Consider the following 19,069-nt stretch of genomic DNA (forward strand, 5'->3'; position numbering starts at 1 on the left):
CATGAGAACGTCAAAATACTTAGGCCTAATGAGTAGTAGTATTAATAGCTATTTTACCTTTTATATCCAAATTAACATGTGGATATAATTTTCAGGTAGTTTTTAAAAAAATATTATTTTTAATACCCATTACCAACTTTATTCTGAAAAATCTTGAATCTAGCTTCATATATGAACATTAAATAACTTAAAAAAATAAACAATACATTATATTTATATATACACCAAAAGAGCCCCATTTTAAAGCTATGAGAGTGAAGACTGAGTTTTCAAGAATAAACTAGACCAGTAGTCGGCAAACCACTGCTCTCAAGCCACATGTGGCTCTTTGGTCTCTTGAGTATGGCTCTTCCACAAAATACCACGGCCTGGGCGAGTCTATTTTGAAGAAGTGGCGTTAGAACACTCAAGGGGCCAAAGAGCCACATGTGGCTCTCGAGCCGCAGTTTGCTGATCACTGAACTAGACCCTCCCCGACATTTTTTCCTAAATGTAACTAATATTAAACCTATCCTTTTTTTTGACTATGCCAAATATATATGCACAACTCTTGGTAATTTATGTCAGACGTATTCATTATGAAAACAACAGGTCGGTTTGTTTGTTTTTACTTGTTCTACAATGAGAAATTTATTCCAAATTTAAATAAATTTGGTCCCAAAAGTCTCCCCCCGCCCCCAGGAGATGGCATAACTACAACAACAAATCAACAATGTATACACATCTAATGCGTGCAGCCTTATATTTTCTAATAATAGTGGTAGAAAGTAACATTCAAGTATCATCATAATCCAACTGGACTTCATAGATAGCTATCTCATAAATTAACACTCTAAAGGAAGAACGACATTTGAGAAACCTGTCCTTGCTAGAGCGCTTTTGCCGAAATTCCCATAGGAAACAAAACCATCCATCCACAAAGGACAGAGGGCACTTGGTACCCAGCACTGACCTTCAAGTACACGCATTTAACAGTGCTCTGAACTCTAAGTAAACGCTAGCACACTGAAGAAGAGCCCACGCTTTCTTAACTCATTAAAAGTTCCTGTATCCTCCAGAGGTGGACCTGTTACTTCTAAAAAAGAACTTCTTGATGAAGGCAGGACCCACAGCTATTTCCAGCTCCTAGTCCTGCTCTCTGCAGCGATGGGTTATCCACAGCAGTTTGGCTAAAACAAGAACAGAGAGACTGGCCCACCTGGAGAACCAGATGTAGATGTTAGTCAAACGCATTTTTTAAAAATTAACTTAACATAAAGCAGGGAGTAGAGATTCCATAATTCACAGGGAACAGGGCGAAATGAGTCGACGAGAAAGTACACGCCTTTCCTAAAGCAGGAGGTCAAGAAGGGCACAAGCATTCCAGAAGCTCTCCTCCTTCACAGGTTTTGATCCAGCCACCTGAGGTAGCTATTCCTAGTCCGGATGCCCACGGAAAAGTTGGTGGGCCAGCTGGTGAAAATCATGCACCCGTGGAAGCCGTCCTCGAAGTGGTCGAGGGTCACCTCTACACCCGCGCGCTCCAAGCGCTTTGCATACATGATCCCGTCGTCTCTGAGCACATCGTGCTCGCAGGTGAGAATATAGGTCTTGGGGAGGTTCTGCAGGACCTCCTGGTCGGCGATGAGTGGGGCAGCACGGGCATCCAGCAGCTGAGGGATCTCCTGCACAATCCTGGCGTTGCCGGTGGCCTGCACAACAGGCTGGTAGTTCTTGGTGATGGACTCGGGCAAGAGGGACTTCCAGTCTAGCCGGGCCCTGAGGGCAGCAGCCTCTTCCACATCAAGCGAGGTGTGGTTGTTCACGATCATGGCCTGGATAAAGTCATAGTTGCCTTTGAAGTAGTCCAGCCAGTACTTCACCATGACGTAACGGGGCAGGATCGGGGTGTTCACATTTTGCTGATAGGAGGGTGTGTTAAAATCCAAAGGTTGGAGGACTGGATAAATTAAAGCTTGCACTTTGAGCTTGTTTTTCAAGTTGGCATCTTGACTAAACTGGAGGAGAGAAGAAGCAAACATATTACTTTATTTTGCATGCTTCCTTCTACAGAAACCACACCTTAAAAAGGTGTTATTTGGGCCCTGCCAGCATAGCTCAGTGGTTGAGCATCAACCTATGTATTATATGAACCAGGAGTTCATGGTTCGATTCCTGGTCAGGACACATGCCCAGGTTGAAGGCTCGATCCCCAGTGGGAGGTGTGTGCAGGAGGCAGCTGATGGATGATTCTCTTTCATCATTGATGTTTCTATCTCTCTCTCCCTCTCCCTTCCTCTCTGATATAAATTATATGTATATATATACTAGGGGCCCAGTGCATGAAACTCATGCCTGGGGGTAAGGGGTCCACTCAGCCCAGCCTGCACGCTCTCCAATCTGGGACCACTAGCTCCTAACTGCTTACCTGCCTGCCTGATCACCCCTAACTGCCACCCCCTGGTGGTCTAGTCGCCCCTAAGTGCCCTTCCCCTGCTGGACTAGTCACCCCTAACTGCTCCCTCCACTGGCCCGGTTGCCCCTAACTGCCCCTCCCCCCAATGGCCTGGACACCAATTACCATTCCCCCTTCAGGCCTAGTCACCCCAACTGCCCTCCCCACCATCCTGGTCACCCAAACTGCCCCCCTGATGTTCTGGTTGCCCCACTTGCCCCCTCTGCAGACCTAGTCCCCCCACACAGCCTGCTGTTCGGTCATTTGGTCGCCCCTCACTAACCCCCCTTCCGGTCTGGTAGCCCCACACAGCCTGCTGCTCAGTCATTTGGTCGCCCTTCACTAACCCTCTGTCGGCCTGGTCACCCCACCAGCTGGCCTGTTTGGTTGTCCATTCATTCGGTTCCGAAGGTTGCTTAGGCTTTTATTATTATAGATACATATAAAATGTGTTACTTTGAATCAGTCAAAAGGATACAGTTGTTAAATTTCTAGCAAGCATGGTATTAATGTAGTTTAAAAAAAATAAATAAATCACCAGCCACCACTACCACCTGATCAAGCTGTTGGACACTGAGAAGCAAAGGCATGACGTTTGCAACTCATAATTTTGAATGAAAACTGCAGAGGTACATGATCTCGTACGTCTTTAAACCCTCATTAACATGTTGCTGGAAGCCAATTCCAACATGTCATAATCATCAAAAGATTGACAGGACTTGGGGACTCAACAAGGGCTGAGTCACATATGTTATTGCCTGCTGGAATGGCTAAAGGTATTTCCCCAAACCTGAAAAGGATGGTTGTTTACTGCCAGACAACTCAAGGCATCTTAATCTGCATGTTATTGCCACCTGTTGGCCAAATACCTGAAGAGCCAAAAGAAATTCCCCATTCTGATAATGGATTCTGTACAAAACCCTATCCCACTTTGAGGTGTATATCTCCACCTTGCCTTAGGACAAATTGTGTTAATAAAAAGCAAGAGGTCCTGAGACAAGGAGAACTTGGTTTCTTCAGCCAAGCTCCTCTGCCTCCCCCAATATGACTTTCAAAATTAAGTTTCATCTCTGGACTCCTATTTAATCTATGCACAGCCCTTCTCCAGATTGCTAGATGCCAGATCAAGACCATGGCATTAACATGTTACTTGTATCTATCCTCTGGCACTCAGCACATCCTTACTGGGTGTTGTGGATGGGTAATGTGTGAACCTTATTTAGTTTTGTATTCCCTGCAAGGCCCAAAAAGCAATGGCTTCTTAGGCAGAAGAGACAAGTCTGACCCTTCCAAAGGCGAAAGGCAGGAAATGAACAGATGACAGGAATCCAGTGTTTTCACGGGGCCTCCGTCTGTCTCCTCACTGAGCACTCAGCCGTCATGCTGGGGAGAGTGAGATTTTACGTGGTGCTGGCCATGTACCCTCCACTCTGCTTAATGAGCACGTGCCCCAGAGTGAGGTCGAAATGGGAGGGGAAGGAACCCCTCACCTCAGCAAATCTCAGTTCCCCCATTCCTCCCCCAAATGAGAATGCATTGCCTCATGTTGTGATTCTAGTGTCTCAAATGACTGATTTTTCAGGCAACACCTACAAGACAGCGCATTAGCTCACTGTGGGCAACTCATCAATCTTCCAGGCAACTTTAGGACAGTGGACATGTTTGTTTCCCATCTAGGCCTGCAGCTGGAGTTAGTTCAGACTGTGTGGAGTTAGTTCAGGCCGTGTTTCACACCGGCCTTTAGAATTCCATCCCCGGGGAAGATGTAACTGCTCTGAGAAAGTGAGAGGAATAGATCAGAAAATAGTGCCATGAATACGTGCCCAGAATTGTATAAGGACATTTTCTAAGTCCTGACAATAGCCCCACAATCAGACAATATAATCCTCATGTTTCCCGAGGCTCAGAGAGGTTAAAGGACTTGCCTAGAGCCCCACAGCTCCCAAAGGGAGCCTGGATACCCTCCCAGTTCTGCCTGGTTTGAAAGCCTCCCAGTGCACCAGGCCTTCTGACCACATTTGGACTCATGGATAGCAAACCTGCCAATGCCAAGAGGAGAAGCCAGTTTTTTAATTACAGCAACGGGGAGGAAACCAAGGTATCCCACAAATGAAAAGGCAGAGGCTACTTGAAAATAGCCCCCAAATTTGGAGGTGAGAAGAGAGAGATGCCATTTGTAAGCTATTTGATACGTTAAACAAAAGCCTTTGCAGCCAAAAACTTCTCTGGAAGAGAAGGTTTACGAAGTCATGTGCTAGCGGAGAAAGGCCCACATCCTGGATGCGCAGTCTGAACTCCAGCTGCAGGCCTAGATGGGAAACACAAATGTGTCCGCTGTCCTGGAGCTGACAGGGGTCTTTTTTTTCTTTTATTTCAGAGAGGAAGGGGGAGAGAGAAACATCAATGACGAGAGGGAATCACTGATCGGCTTCCTCCTGCGCGCCCCACACTGGGGATCGAGCCTCAACCAGGGCCTGTGCCCTGACCAGGAATCGAACCGCGACCTCCTGGTTCATCGGTTGATGCTCAACCACTGAGCCACACCAGCCGGGCTGGCAGGGCTCTTTTATGCAATGGGTTCCAGGAAGAAAACATACGTTGCTTGAAAGAATTTACACTGGACATAGATGGAGGGCAGGAAAGGGGAAGCAGGGGAAAGTTCTAGGATAGGTGCTCGTGCCTCAGGAAGAAATAGTTCCTGCTGTGCTACTGTTGTGGCCCCCAATCTGGAGAGTTCACGCATAAGCAGAGCGCAGTCGTGCCTGGTGATCGGCTATTTATTATATCTTAAGTCACCACCTGGAAGCTGATTCAATGTCTCAGCATCCGTTCAGGAATGTGAGCAGTCTTCCGCTAGACTGGGCCTGAGGCTCTGTACCAGATCCCCTCTTACTTCTTCCTCCCGCCCTCCAGCCTGCTGTCATTTAATGCAGGATGGCTCAGAATCTCTCTTGTCAAATCCCTACTAGGAAGAAAATGTACTTATCGTTGAGTTTATACAGCTGCCCCAGATTTTGTTTTCAGAGAATTTAACCAGGTAAAGCTCAGATCTATTACTACATCTAAGGTGGCAGAGCCATTTAATATTTTCTTTGATATTAAAAAAAAATTTGGGAGACACTTTTTAATTGGCTCTAAGTTGTAAGGAAACAATCTCATCAATTGGAATTTAAGGAAAAACATTTTTAAGTTTTTAAAAATATATTTTTATTGATTTCTGACAGGAAGAGGAAGAGAGATAGAAACATTAATGATGAGAGAGAATCAATGATTGGTTGCCTCCTGCACTCCCCACAATGGGGATCCGGCCTGCAACCAGGGCCTGTGCCCTGTCTGGGAATTGAACCGTGACTTCCTGGTTCATAGTAGTAGATTAACACTCAACCACTGATCCATGCTGGCTGTACAGAATTTAAGAAAAAATTTTTAAATTTTCTACCTTTAAAAGTCCAACATGGAAAAGAAGCAGGAGATCCTTAACTTCCATGCATCCGCTGAGGAGCAAGGGAGGGGCGGGGGGAGGGCGGGGGAAGAGAGCCTCTAAAATTGGCTTCTTGTCGTATTGACTGTACTCAGGGCCTGCACACGGACTCAGAGATGACATGTCTCTCAGTGACCTCTCTTACTTCAGAAAGCCCTCTGACCTGGGCATGTGCCCTGACCAGGAATTGAACTGGTGACCTCCTGGTGCATGGGTTGATGCTCAACCACTGAGCCACACAATGGCCAAGCTGCACTTCAATATTTTAACAAAAATGTCATGAACACATAATGATGTGATAAAAAAAAAATTATCAAAAAAATAGTATTGGCAAAATCAATATCTGATTTAATGAGGTACCTCCGAGGGAAAAGACAGCAGATAGTTAATACTCATTTTTATAAAAATAAAAATAAGAAAGAAAACTCTCTGAGCTCTCCAGGTCCAGCCATCTGCGTAACCTGGTCACACAGTAGCCAGCACACCTGGCTGAGCCTCTGCCATGTGTAGTGGGAATGTGTTGGTCTTTTGGATGTTACCATGCATCCTCCCCCCTGCCAGCACCTCAGAGAAGCCTGTACCTGTTGGCCCAGGGCAGCGGCCAAGTTCCCACCAGCGCTGTCTCCAGAAACGCCAATTCTGCCTGGGTCCACCGAGTACTTCTGTAAGACTTCCGGCTGCATGAAGTACTTCGTGGCACGTACAACATCGTGAACTTGCTCAGGAAAATAAACCTTTGGAACAAGCCTGTATCTGTGAAGACAAAAGTTGTATTCATTTAAGGATATCACTAAGTCTTTAAGGCCATTTGAAGTTCAAGGAGACACTGGTTCTTTTGATGCCAGAAATAAATAGGTAAGGAATTGAATATAAAAATAAACCATTCATTTTCTTGCAAGTCAAACACTTAGTTTTAAAATGTAATGATTTTATATTATCAATAATTCTTCTTCTTCTCCTCCTCCTTTTGTGTTTTTTTAATACCAACCAGCAAACCCAAACACCACCACTACCAATGCAGAAACAAAACTTCAAAGTAAAAGGCAGCTGCCTATTATTCAGCTATAGATAGAACCACAGTGGATTTGGGATTTTATTCTGGAAGTCAGCATCCCATTCACCACACCTCTGGTTTAAAAGGTGACTCAGCAGCATTAACCACTTCACCGGTCATGTTTAATGAGTCCATATGGGAATCTTCATGATACGCTTGTTAAATGTAGTAAAACCGTACTCCTCTGAAGAGGTTGTACCAGTCTGACATTACAAGCAGCACATTCACACTCCGGAAGGCTTAAACTAAAGTGCCAGTTGTCAGCCAGCTAAAAGGAAGCCAAACTGCCAGCCGGCCAGGGCAGGTCCTCTGAGACACTTCTGGGCTTCTCCTGCTGCCCCTCTTTGCAAGATCAGAGTACCTTTCCATTCCTACTCTGTGCATTCATGTTCCTTTAAGAGTCCTCCAAAACCCCGTTTTTGTCAAATGCCCCATGCGACCTTACAAATCCTCATTTGGTAGTCTCATTTGGAGAATCCTCTGTCTCCACCCTCCTGCCTGGCTCATTAATTCTCACTCATCCTTTAATCCTTACTTTAGGGTTTGTTCTCCTCGGGGCAGCCTTCCTTGACTATTAACTCCACTTGCTTCTGGGGCCGAGCTGGCTACTATTCCTTGATGATTCTATGTGCTGGGGTATATTACTGTTATTGTCTCATCCTGAAATGATTTCTTTATGTATTCCTCTAAAGTAGGGGTGTCGAACTCAATCAGAGAAGGGGCCAAAATCTAAAATCCAGCCTAAATCACGGGCCGAATGGTTTACTGAACAGTCATAAACTGTCATTGTGATGGAAACGCAGTGGAGTGCAGTGATGACAGCGCAGTGCGGGCCACATTGCAAGGCCTGGCGGGACGGATTTGGCCCGCGGGCTTTGTGTCTGACACATGTGCTCTAAAGAGTGTGTTCTCTGATACCAGGGACTGTGTTTTGTTCATCATTGTGTCTCCTGTATCTATCAATGTGCTAGGCCAGTGATCAGCAAACTCTTTAGTCAACAGAGCCAATTATAATATCAACAGTACTACGATTGAAATTCCTTTTGAGAGCCAAATTTTTTAAACTTAAACTTCTTCAAAATAGACTCGCCCAGGCCGTGGTATTTTGTGGAAGAGCCACACTCAAGGGGCCAAAGAGCCGCATGTGGCTCGCAAGCCGCAGTTTGCCAACCACGGTGCTAGGCACATAATCATCCATCCAGTAAATCTTTTGTAAGTATTAATATGCCTTCATTTTGCAAATAGAAACACTGAGGCACAGACAAGTTATGAATTTGTGAATAAATCTAACATCAAACATCAAAACAAGGTAGACTAGAAACCACTTAATTAAAATTGTATACTTTATTATATGCATATATGCATAGCCCGTGGACATAGACAAAAGTGTGATGAAGGCTCAGGATGAATGGGTGTAGGAAGAAGGAGGTCAATGGAAAAACAACAACAAAAAAAGGGGGGACATCTGTGATACTTTCAACAATAAAGATACATTTTTTTAAAATAAAATCTAATAGTTAAGAACTCAGATCTTTTGATTTCCCTTTCAAATTAGCATTCTTATTTTCAGAAACTAATTTTTCCTAAGCTACTCTATATAAGCCCATTTATTTCCCCATATACTGGTAAAATCCAACTATTTAACTAAATATCCTCACATTCAGTGTAGATAGTCAAAGGGACAAATATTTGTGAAATAGTTTGACAAATAGAAATGTAGATTTGGTCCTTCAGGAATGACTACATTAAACAACTCTAAGTGCAATAAGAAATTCCCTTGGTGATTGCCTTATTTATAACACATAAATTAAGTTTTCTGATTTATTTCTTACTGTTTATATCTGCAGTGATTAAGTAATTTCCAAAATGTTTTGTTTTGTTTTTTCTCTAGTTGATTTTCATTGGTCTTAAAGCTACTGTTATAGCAAGCATTCCATTGATAATAACTGGTTAAAGAAATATAATGACATCATTTTGTCCACTAGGTGGAGACATCTCACATGGTTCTGGGAAGTGGTCTCAATTTTAACTCCAGTATTACAGCTGAATTCTTAATTCTTTCAGTGAAATAAATACAAATGCACTTTATGACTCAAGTTGTGAAAATAAAGGCTATTTGGTCTCAGTAAGATTCCATATGTCATGATAAACTATTTTCCTGGTGGCCCAAGAAGTCAGAACATATCCTACTAAGACACTCACATGAATTCAATTTTCAGATGCTGTTTCACAAAAAGTCCTAGTGATTTTGAATAAAGAGAAAATGGGTTAGCCTCGTGGTCAGCAAACTGCAGCTCTCGAGCCACATGCGGCTCTTTGGCCCCTTGAGTGTGGCTCTTCCACAAAATACCACAGCCTGGGCGAGTCTATTTTGAAGAAGTGGTGTTAAAAGAAGTTTAAAAAATTTGGCTCTCAAAAGAAATTTCAATCGTTGTACTGTTGATATTTGGCTCTGTTGACTAAAGAGTTTGCCGACCACTGGGTTAGCCTTAAAAAGAAAAAATGCTATTATCTCAAATCTTATCAGCCAGTTAATAACTGGTTCAGATTAAACATGCTTGGGTAGGTTATGATAAAAAGTCTTCCCATTGCCCATAAAAACCCATTTCCCCACCTTTCCCTTTACCTTTGTTCAAGTTGGAAGCATTCTCTAATTTTATTCAACAAGAAGGGACACCATTTGCACAGACTGGGGACTACAGTGAAACTAGATATTGCTGAGGTCACCTTGTGTAAGATGAGCCTTCAAAGGAACTTGAAATGGACCAGAGGAGCATAACAAAAGTTCTCTTGTATCCAGACACAGGAAACTGAGAACCAGGAGGACATTTATGAGCGGTGTGGCCAAACAAAGCATGTGTAAATATATTTATTGCCTGTTTTGGTTCAAATCTATGTCCCTACAAAGTACTGAGAGGATTCTGCCTTTTTTTTTCTTTTTTTTTTTTTAATTATAGATCTTGACTAAAAAGCGCTTGATGAATTCTAGCAAATAAGAGTCTCAATTTCCCCAACTCACAGCTGGGATGGATGACTCTGCAATGCCAGCGTTTGCCTATCTACTACTGTGCACGCCTCCCACCAGAACAAACCTTACTGTATACTCAGGGATGTGGTTTAATCAAGTTAATAAATGTATACCTTCTATACGAGTCACGTTGTTCCTGATAGGCGAGCACCTCCCTAAGTGCTGTGCGAGCGTGTTTCACTCAAATCTCAGAGCAAACCTGTGGGGTGAAGGATGAACGTGGGAGGCTCAAGGAGGAAGGGTCACTTGTCTACAACAGCTAGTAGGTGGCCAACCTGTGACCTGAATGCACAGATTTCAAAACCCACGTGTGTTGTATTCCCCCTTTTAAAATGTATTTTCTTCAACACTCACAGGCTTTTACTTGTGTGCGTGTGTGTGCTCTCGTTACCTTACCAAAGCAGTAAGTTCTCAGAGGTGTAGATTTCTGCCGGGCTGGCATGGCTCAGTGGTTAATTAAATGTTGACCTACGAACCAGGAAGTCATGGTTTGATTCCCAGTCAAGGCCCTGGTTGCAGGCTAGATCCCCAATGTGGGGCATGCAGGAGGCAATGATCAATGATTATCTCTCATCATTGATATTTCTATCTCTCTCCTCCTCTCTGAAATCAATTTACATATATATATATATATATATATATATATATATATATGTAAATTGATGTCATTTATTTATATATAAAGTGTAGATTTCTGACATCCTAGAACATCTCTCATGATTTCAATGGATTTGCAATATTCTCAAAATAAACCACCAAGCACAGTGTCTGGGCACATGATACATCTTGTGGATGAAAAGGGATGTTATAATAAACTAGAGGCCTAGTGTGCAAAATTCATAGACTGGTAGGGTCCCTAGCAGCTGTCGGCCACCACCTTCCCCCAGCCACCTGCCACCACCGCCACCCACCGGCGAGGGCCTCATTCCCTTCCCCCAGCCAGCCCTGACCCCTGGTCAAGCTCCCCGGATGAACTCCAGGTCAAGGGGACAATTTGCACAGTATGCTTTTATTATATAGGATCATAAATCCCCAACTGGGCAAGTCATGGGGTAGTGATGCCCCAGGCATAGAACTTCTTTAGTTTTTAAGCCTGCCCAGCCCATTGTTCCTATGCACTTAGGTTAACTCAACTTTGAGAGGCCAGAGAAGACCCCTGGAAGGTGTAACCACCCATAAGACGGCACAAAATCTTGTTAACTGACCTGTAATCTAACCAGGCCTTGCTTTCTCCCGCCTTCCTGCCCTCTTCCTTATCTTTCCTCCTTAATTCCAAATGCATAAAAGAAACCTGACACTCTGGAGCACCGGACATCTTGCTTCCTGGCAACTGCCATCAGTTTTGGCTCCAATCAACGCTTGTAAAAACTCTCCGCAGGTTTGGATGTTTCTTGTGTTGACAGTCTTTAGTAACATACTTTTCTCTCCTCCCAATACAATTTTAAAGATTTACTTCTTTTCCGTATAACACCCTCTGTGGTGAGAAAAGTAAGAAGCCATATGGCTGTAACGACATAAAAACAGAGAGTGTTCCTCACCCACCTACCGGTCTGGGACATCGCCAAGGACTCCGCTTCCTGCGTTCCCTGCATAGCTCAGTTTCAAACTCCGCATGCACTGTGGGGTAACCCGGGGAACTTTACAAAAACACTGGTCCCCTCTACAAAACATTCCAATTCGTCTGCTCTGGAGCGGAGCCCAGCATATATCTATATTTGAAGAAAAAGTCCCCCAGGCAAGTCTAATGTGCAGCCAAGGTTCCGAGTCCAGCCACATGGAGACTCTTCTGTGAGCTGGGTCCTAGTGCATTGATCCCTCTCTCCATCCCCAATGCCCTCCACCACCACCCAGCAATGCATCATCCAACGTTCTGATCTTTTAAGTCTCATTTCAAGGAAGCCCTACAAGTCTCCCTGAGGACAGATCTTAACGCAGGCTTCTCTGGAAGCAGATGGAAAGTCAAGATGACAGCCGAAACACCCCAGTGGATAGAGCGTCAGTCTGCAGACTGAAGGGTCCCAGTAGGGGCTGTGCAGGAGCCAGCTGGTTGATATTTCTCTCTCATCGATGTTTCTAGCTCTCTATCCTTCTCCCTTCCTCGCTGTAAAAAGTCAAATATATATATATACTATGTTTTAATATATTTTATTGGTTTTTTACAGCGAGGAAGAGAGACGGATAGAGTTAGAAACATCGATGAAAGAGAATCATCGGTCAGCTGCCTCCTGCACACCCCCCACTGGGGATGTGCCTGCAACCAAGGCCCTTAACCGGAATTGAACCTGGGACCTCTCAGTTCGCAGGCCGATGCTCTATCCACTGAGCCAAACCAGTTTCGGCAGTACCACTTTATTAACGGGCAGGGAGAGGGGCGAGTGCTCAGAATGCCTGACAAGTTGCTCCTTACGTCAAAGGCTGGTTACGGCACACAAGCCCCGGAGTTCCCGTAGTGGAAGGGAGATGTAAGCAGCTACAAGCCTGTGGAGGCTGAAGCCCTGAATGTCACCATTGTTCTAGTGACACTGAGACGCATTCTCCCTCTAATAGCCCAGCCTGAAAACACTGTGTACAACCTTCCACTGCAGACAAGGACGCCCAGTGCTCTCCATGGGCAGCCAGTTAGGTGAAAGGTACCCGTGACATTCGAGAATGAAATCATACACCTATGAGATCCGGCAGGAGTGAGATAAAATCTCATTCCTTTTTTCTTCTTTTTTTTCCTCCTTTTCATATCCCCCAAGAGGAGCTCAATAGATTCATCTTGAGAATACAAAAAGATTACTATTCACCTGAACAGTGTGGCTCAATGGTTGAGCATCAACCTAAAAACCTGGCGGTCAGGGTTTGATTCCCAGTCAAGGCACCCGCCTGGGTTTCAGGCTCCATCCCCACTAGGGGGGTGTGCTGGAGTCAGCCTATTGATGAGTCTCTCATCATTAATGTTTCTATCTCTCTCTCCTCCCTTCCTCTTTGAAATCAATTAAAAAATATTTTTTTAAAAAAGCTTACTATTCTCATTCATAGAGAAGGTACCTTCAACAGATCAATAATTGCATCCGTATTATGCTCTCCGTGAGAAAACTCTCCAGAGGAAGTCCATTCCCCTACCAAAGAGAAGCTTCCTTTCTATTAAAAGAACCTACACTAAAACTGCAAATGTGGAAGCACGGGGAATGCTGGATCATTTATCTTTTCATTCTGAAAATGTGGTCTGTGCGTCAAGATTGAGGAAGGGTCCTCCTTTCTGGTTCTACTCTCAAAACTGGCCCCTGGATGGAGCTCTGATATAGTTACGGTCCTTGGGCAAGGGAGAGCTGGGGTTAGCAAAGGCTTGGCTGGCTGGGTAAGACTCGCATCCACAAGAACTGACACGTCAAGATGCTGCACCAGAACTGGGATCCATTCCAGGGATGCGATTCTCTGATGCTCCCTTCACCAACTAAGACTTCTGGAGTCCTATCTCCCTACACAGCAGGGAGCTCCCCAGACTCTCCGCCTTTATCTCTCTGCCTCCTCCCATTCAGATGCAAACCTCCCTTTTCCCCTCAGAGGTAAATAGGGAGCCAGCGCACTCCCCCAGGTGGCTACAGAAGTGCAAGCAGGCTCATGCCAGGTCCCTCTGGCCTCTTTTCTCTGTCATTTCAGAAGCTAAACTTAGCTCTAGGGTTCAGGCGTGGGTAAACCAGCTCCCAGCCCCCCTGTGGTGTGCAGTCCCAGGTGCTCTGCAGCCGCAGTCAGGCTTTTTGTAAAGCTCCAGTCTCCCCCTCGCCTCCCCCAGAAATTCTAAAAACACCAAAACCACAAAAGAGAAACCAAACTGGAGGATTTTTGATAGTAGAAAACAAAGCCGAAAGACTTGAGTGAAGTGACTAAAAAGGGGATTCATCAAGTTAATGATAGGGAAGAGATTGAAAGGACCTACTTCTTCCAAGAAGCCTTGTCCCTGTTTTTTTCGTTTGTGTGTGTGTGTGTGTGTGTGTGTGTGTGTGTTTTGTTTTGTTTTTGTTTTTTATGGTTCTGTTACTGCCACATGACATCTGATGGAATGGGAAGAAATCACCATCTAAAGTGGGGAATGTACGAGTACAGTAAAGGTTTCATTGAAAGCAAAACACAACTTGAAACTGTTTTCCTCACTCAAGAAAGCAACATGAGTAAAGTGCTTTCCAGAACTTAATAGAACTCATAGGATTACATAAAATGTATTAAATAGAATTTAACAATATACTCTGTTAGCTTACATTTTATCTTCTAAAAAAGGAAATGAAATCTTCCTTTCCCCCCCTTTTCCATGGTACTGGTATTGTGTCTTATTATATAAGCCATAGATAAATAGATACCATTTTTAAAGAAAGATACCAGATTACAGCTAAACTGCAGTGAACGTTACAAAAATAAGTTCATGGATATCAAATAGGACCTTCTTAGATCATATAAAGTGAGGCTACATCCATGTATCCTTGGTATTATAAGTCTAAAAGGTAAACTTTTTCATTTACTTAATGAATACGTATTGGGCAACTGGTATGTAAAATAGTGTAGTGTGCAGAAGCTACAGAGTAGAAGGCCCAGACTGTTGTTTTCATCGCTTGGGGCCTTTATCTGCTTCTCCAGAACCTTGAGCCAGTGCCAGCAACATGAACTGCGCAGTTCCAACTCCTGCTGCTCTCTCTCCTCCTGTGAGGGGATCCCGTGGTAAGCAGGGGGGGGGGGGGGGGGGGGGCAGCCCTGGCCTACCAGCTTCCTCAGGGTAAACCTGCCCCCAGGCCTCACGCCTGTGAAGGCAACTGTGACCCCAGCACCACTCCCGTGGGCCTTGAAGATAAGGGAGAACCTATCTCGACAGCATTCCTGCTGAAGATGATGGGATTCCAGGAAACTCTCAGGATCACCCACCCTTAATTCTTCTTTTCCTTCATCATGTCAGAAGTCTGAGTCCCTCTGTGTGTCTTCTCTCCTGTTTTATTCCCTAAATGCCCTCTGCCTCCTCCCTTTCCTCCCAAGTCCTCTCATGACATCACTTTGGACCTCCAGGACCAACTCACTGTTTAACTAGGTTCTACTCGTCCCCAGGACCTCGATTCAAAGATGACTTTATGACACCTTTTCTGACCCTGCAAACTGGGTAAGATCTTACCTACTAGATTCCTCCCTTACTACCTACCTACCTTCTACTTCACATCTCTTGTCACTTAGCATGACTTGCTCAAGGTTATTTTCTCACCTAGATTTTATTTTCCCACCTAGATTCGTGGGGGCAGAAATGATGTCTAACTCACACTGTATGCCACCGGAATTTAACACAGAAACTGGCACATAATACGAATTCAGATGTTTACGGGATGAAAGAAAAGAGGAAAGATACAGCAGTGAGAGAAAATATGTCTTCAAGCCCGACGATACTTCCCAGATCATATGATATTGGCTATCCCTCAACTAGAGCATAGGTTATGCAGCTCTTCGTGGGCTGGTTGGCCTGGATCCCGAGCATCTTAGCTCATCATGTCTGCGAAGAAGAAAAGTGCTGAGAGTTCCAAACACGTGTTGGTAAATCAATTTGTCAGCTGGGCCTTTCCATTCTGTGTTCCAGCACTAATCCTCCCGACTGTCCCTTTGGGTATCTGAAGCCCTTCTATCTCAACAATCCAAACTGATTCTCCTGACAACTCTCTGAAGTCATTAACCCAAATCAGAGCGTATTTGCCTCACATACACGTGCTAAGCCGTGCACTGGGTGATGGGGACCCAACGGAAAGAAGGCAGGATTTCTGTCCCAGCAGCTCACGTGTGAGACACACACAAAAGAATCCTAACACACACACACCCCGCTTTGCACAAGAGGTTAAATGACTTGCCTGGGGTCATGCAGTCATGAGTAAGGATCATGGCCCTCAGGCTGCAAAGCCTCCCAGCTAAGAACTTCTGGAAGCTACATTAGGGCCTATGGGAAGTCAAAAATACAAGTGGTCCCTCCATCTTTTGGTTCTTTAAAAAAATCTTAGAAAACATCTCATCAACCCGTGTGTGTTTTATGATAGGCCTGAGAACACCTGTTTTCCTTAACCCAGATGCTGACAGGTGGGGGAGGGCGTGTCAGAAGAATGAAGGCAGGCAGGCCGCCAGCCGCTTATACTGAAGCCCTGGAGGGAGAGGCCTGGGTGGAGGATCCTCCCGGTGCCAAGTGAAGCAGGGCCAACTTCCCTCCTCCCCCCAGGCCTGGAGGAGCTGGGGCTGCGCAGGAAACCATGCAAGGGGCTCGAGGCTGGTTCCCCAGCACCGAGCTGTGGGACCTTGCTCCGTCCTGGGGCTCAGCGGCTTACACAGCCCTGGTTTCCTCTGGCCAGCTGCCCGGGCCAGATGACACAATCATCACTTCAGTGAAGGTTCCCGCATTAAACACTTCCCTGAGGTCCCTGGAGTGTGATCTGGGAGGCCTCACCGAGAGGCCAGTCTGCTGAGGAAGCAGCCACGGCGCCACTCCTTGTGGCTCCAAGGCTTCTGGGCACAGGGTCAGGGCTGCCCTCAGGGCTCGGGAGACCAGCCCTCCCAAGGGCTGCAGAAGAAAGGGTTCTCTCAGATCTGGATGGGGGGCAAGGAGGGAAATCTGGTGGCAGAAAGAGGTAGAGGAGCCCTGGCCGTGTGGCTCAGTGGATAGGGCGTCGGGCTACAGACTGAAGGGTCCTGGGTTCGATTCCCGGTCAAGGGCACATGCCCGGGATGTGGGCTCAATCCCTACTGGGGGGCGTGCAGGAGGCAGCTGATCCATGATTCTCTCTCATCATGGATGTTTCTCGCTCTCTCTCTCTCCCTCTCCCTTCCTCTCTCTGAAATCAATAAAAATATATTTTTTTAAAAAAAAGAAAAAGAAAAGAAAAGAAAAGAGAAGAAAAGAAAAGAAAGAGGTAGAGGTTCCGGGGGAGTTGGATAAGCTCAGGGCATGGAGAGTGGCTGATGGTGCTGTGACATATGTCACATCGTTATTGTGACATTGTCACATTGTTACTGAGCATTATCAGTTTCCTCAGTATTGGCTTGATGCTGGGCCTCAGACCGATTTGGCCTGGCTCAGTGCCCCACTCCAGCACTGTGACTAGCTAGCTATGGGACCTCATGCAGATTACTTAACTTCCCGGGCATCAATTTCTTCATCCGTGAGGAAAATATCAAAATACTTATCTGGATGATTTATATGAGAATTAAGCAAGACTCTATTCATTCATCCCACAAATATTTATTGAATGCCCACTCCCTGCCAAGAATATTTCCAGTCAATAGAACAAAAGAAGCAAAAAAAATCCCCCAAATCTCTGCCTTAATGAAATTTACACTGTCCATTTCCATTCAGTATAGTAACTACATAATAAGTTTAATTTACGATCTGTCAGATGTTGACAGTTTTGGAGAAAAACAAAGCAGAAGAAAAGTGGATTGCTATATATATATATATATATATATATATATATATATATATAAATAATGAGGTTCTATACTGTGAAAGTAGGGGAAAGAACTGGTAGGTAGAGTTATGTCTGCATCTGAAATTTTCATTATTTATTGACATTTTTACTTACAATCAGGTTACATTTTTAAGTGTTTTTACAGCTCTTTGGGGGTATAGCTGACATAAAATAAAGCACACAGTACACATATTTAAAATGTACAATTTGGTAGATTTTTACATATGTATACACCCTTGAAACCACCACCACAATCAAGATAATAAGCATGTCCCCCACCCTTCAAAGTTTCCTCCTGTCCCTTTGTGACCTATCCCTCCCACCACCCGCTTCCCCAATCTGTCCCCCAGCCACCACTGTTCTTTTTATTTTTTTAAAAATATATTTTATTGATTTTTCACAGAAAGGAAGAGAGAGGGATAGAGAGTTAGAAACATCGATGAGAGAGAATCATCGATCAGCTGCCTCTTGTATACCCCCTACTGGGGATGTGCCCACAACCAAGGTACATGCCCTTGACCGGAATCGAACCCAGGACCTTTCAGTCCGCAGGCTGACGCTCTATCCACTGAGCCAAACCGGTCTCAGCTCTTTTTTCTATTACTATAGAAGAGCCCACATTTACTAGAAATCTATATAAATGAAGGGTTACAATTTTAAGTAGGGTGTCAGGGAGGCCTAGCTGAAAGGATGACATGAGAAAAAAATGGAAAGGAGGAGAGACAGGTGTGCAATAGCACCCGCACAGAAGAGGTACCATGGTGTTGTATTATCACTGTCCCCACATCTGTGATAAACATCCCCATTCTGCTTATTTCCCCAGAAAGATGGCTAATACATAACTGGTAGGAGCAACTCAAAAATAGATACTAACATCACTACTATTAATAATAATAACTAAATTGAGGAAGATTTGTTGCACTCATTACTGTTCACAAGGTCTGACTTACAGAAAGTGAGTCCAAGAGAATCACTATTACAACTCTTGGTTGCAGGAGAGATTTTCTCAAAATGCTGATTGGTTTTTAGTTTTAAAAAAGCAGTAATCAGCCCAACCAGCGTGGCTCAATGGTTGAGCGTCTACCTATGAACCAGGAGGTCACAGTTCTATTAGGGCACACGTCCAGGCTCAATCCCCAGTGTAGAGTGTGCAGGAGGCGGCCAATCAATGATTCTCTCTCATCACTGATGTTTCTATCTCTCTCGTTCTTGCTCTCTCTCTGAAATCAATAAAAAAAAAAAAAGCCAGTAATCAAGCTTATATGCTATAGATAACTAACTGTATATACCTCTCAATTTTAATTAATTTCTTTTCCAGAAGTTTCCAAAACTGAAATTTAAAAAAAATAATAATAAGTTGAAGCATTATAAAGCGAGAAATTCTAAGTTATAAGTGAAATCATTTTGTGTAACCTTGGGAAAGTTACCTCACCTCTCTGGGCCTTTATTTTATCACTTTTAAAATAAAGTAACTACATAGTTATTGAGGATCCTTTCTTAAATTTTTTTTCTATAACTAGTATTAATTACTTACTCAATGGAGACAATGACAGCATTCAACTCCTCAGCCATTGCTGTACACAGTTCATCATAATATCTTATTCCTAAAGGAAAC

General features: G+C 44.3%; 1 protein-coding gene across 1 annotated transcript in view; it reads right to left on the reverse strand.

Annotated features, from left to right (window-relative positions):
• Positions 1-715: 715 nt before the first annotated feature.
• Positions 716-19,069, reverse strand: part of NCEH1 (neutral cholesterol ester hydrolase 1) — a 65,117-nt gene continuing 46,763 nt past the window's right edge. Inside the window, exons 3-5 of the mRNA XM_036443805.2 lie at positions 18,989-19,058; positions 6,497-6,668; positions 716-1,997 (exon numbers count right to left, since the gene is read on the reverse strand). Of these exons, the coding sequence (XP_036299698.1) occupies positions 1,380-1,997; positions 6,497-6,668; positions 18,989-19,058 (860 nt within the window). The 3' untranslated portion in view covers positions 716-1,379. The remainder of the gene's footprint in view (positions 1,998-6,496; positions 6,669-18,988; positions 19,059-19,069) is intronic.

This window comes from Pipistrellus kuhlii, unplaced genomic scaffold (genome assembly GCF_014108245.1).
Source record: "Pipistrellus kuhlii isolate mPipKuh1 unplaced genomic scaffold, mPipKuh1.p scaffold_m20_p_2, whole genome shotgun sequence".
NCBI lineage: Eukaryota > Metazoa > Chordata > Mammalia > Chiroptera > Vespertilionidae > Pipistrellus > Pipistrellus kuhlii.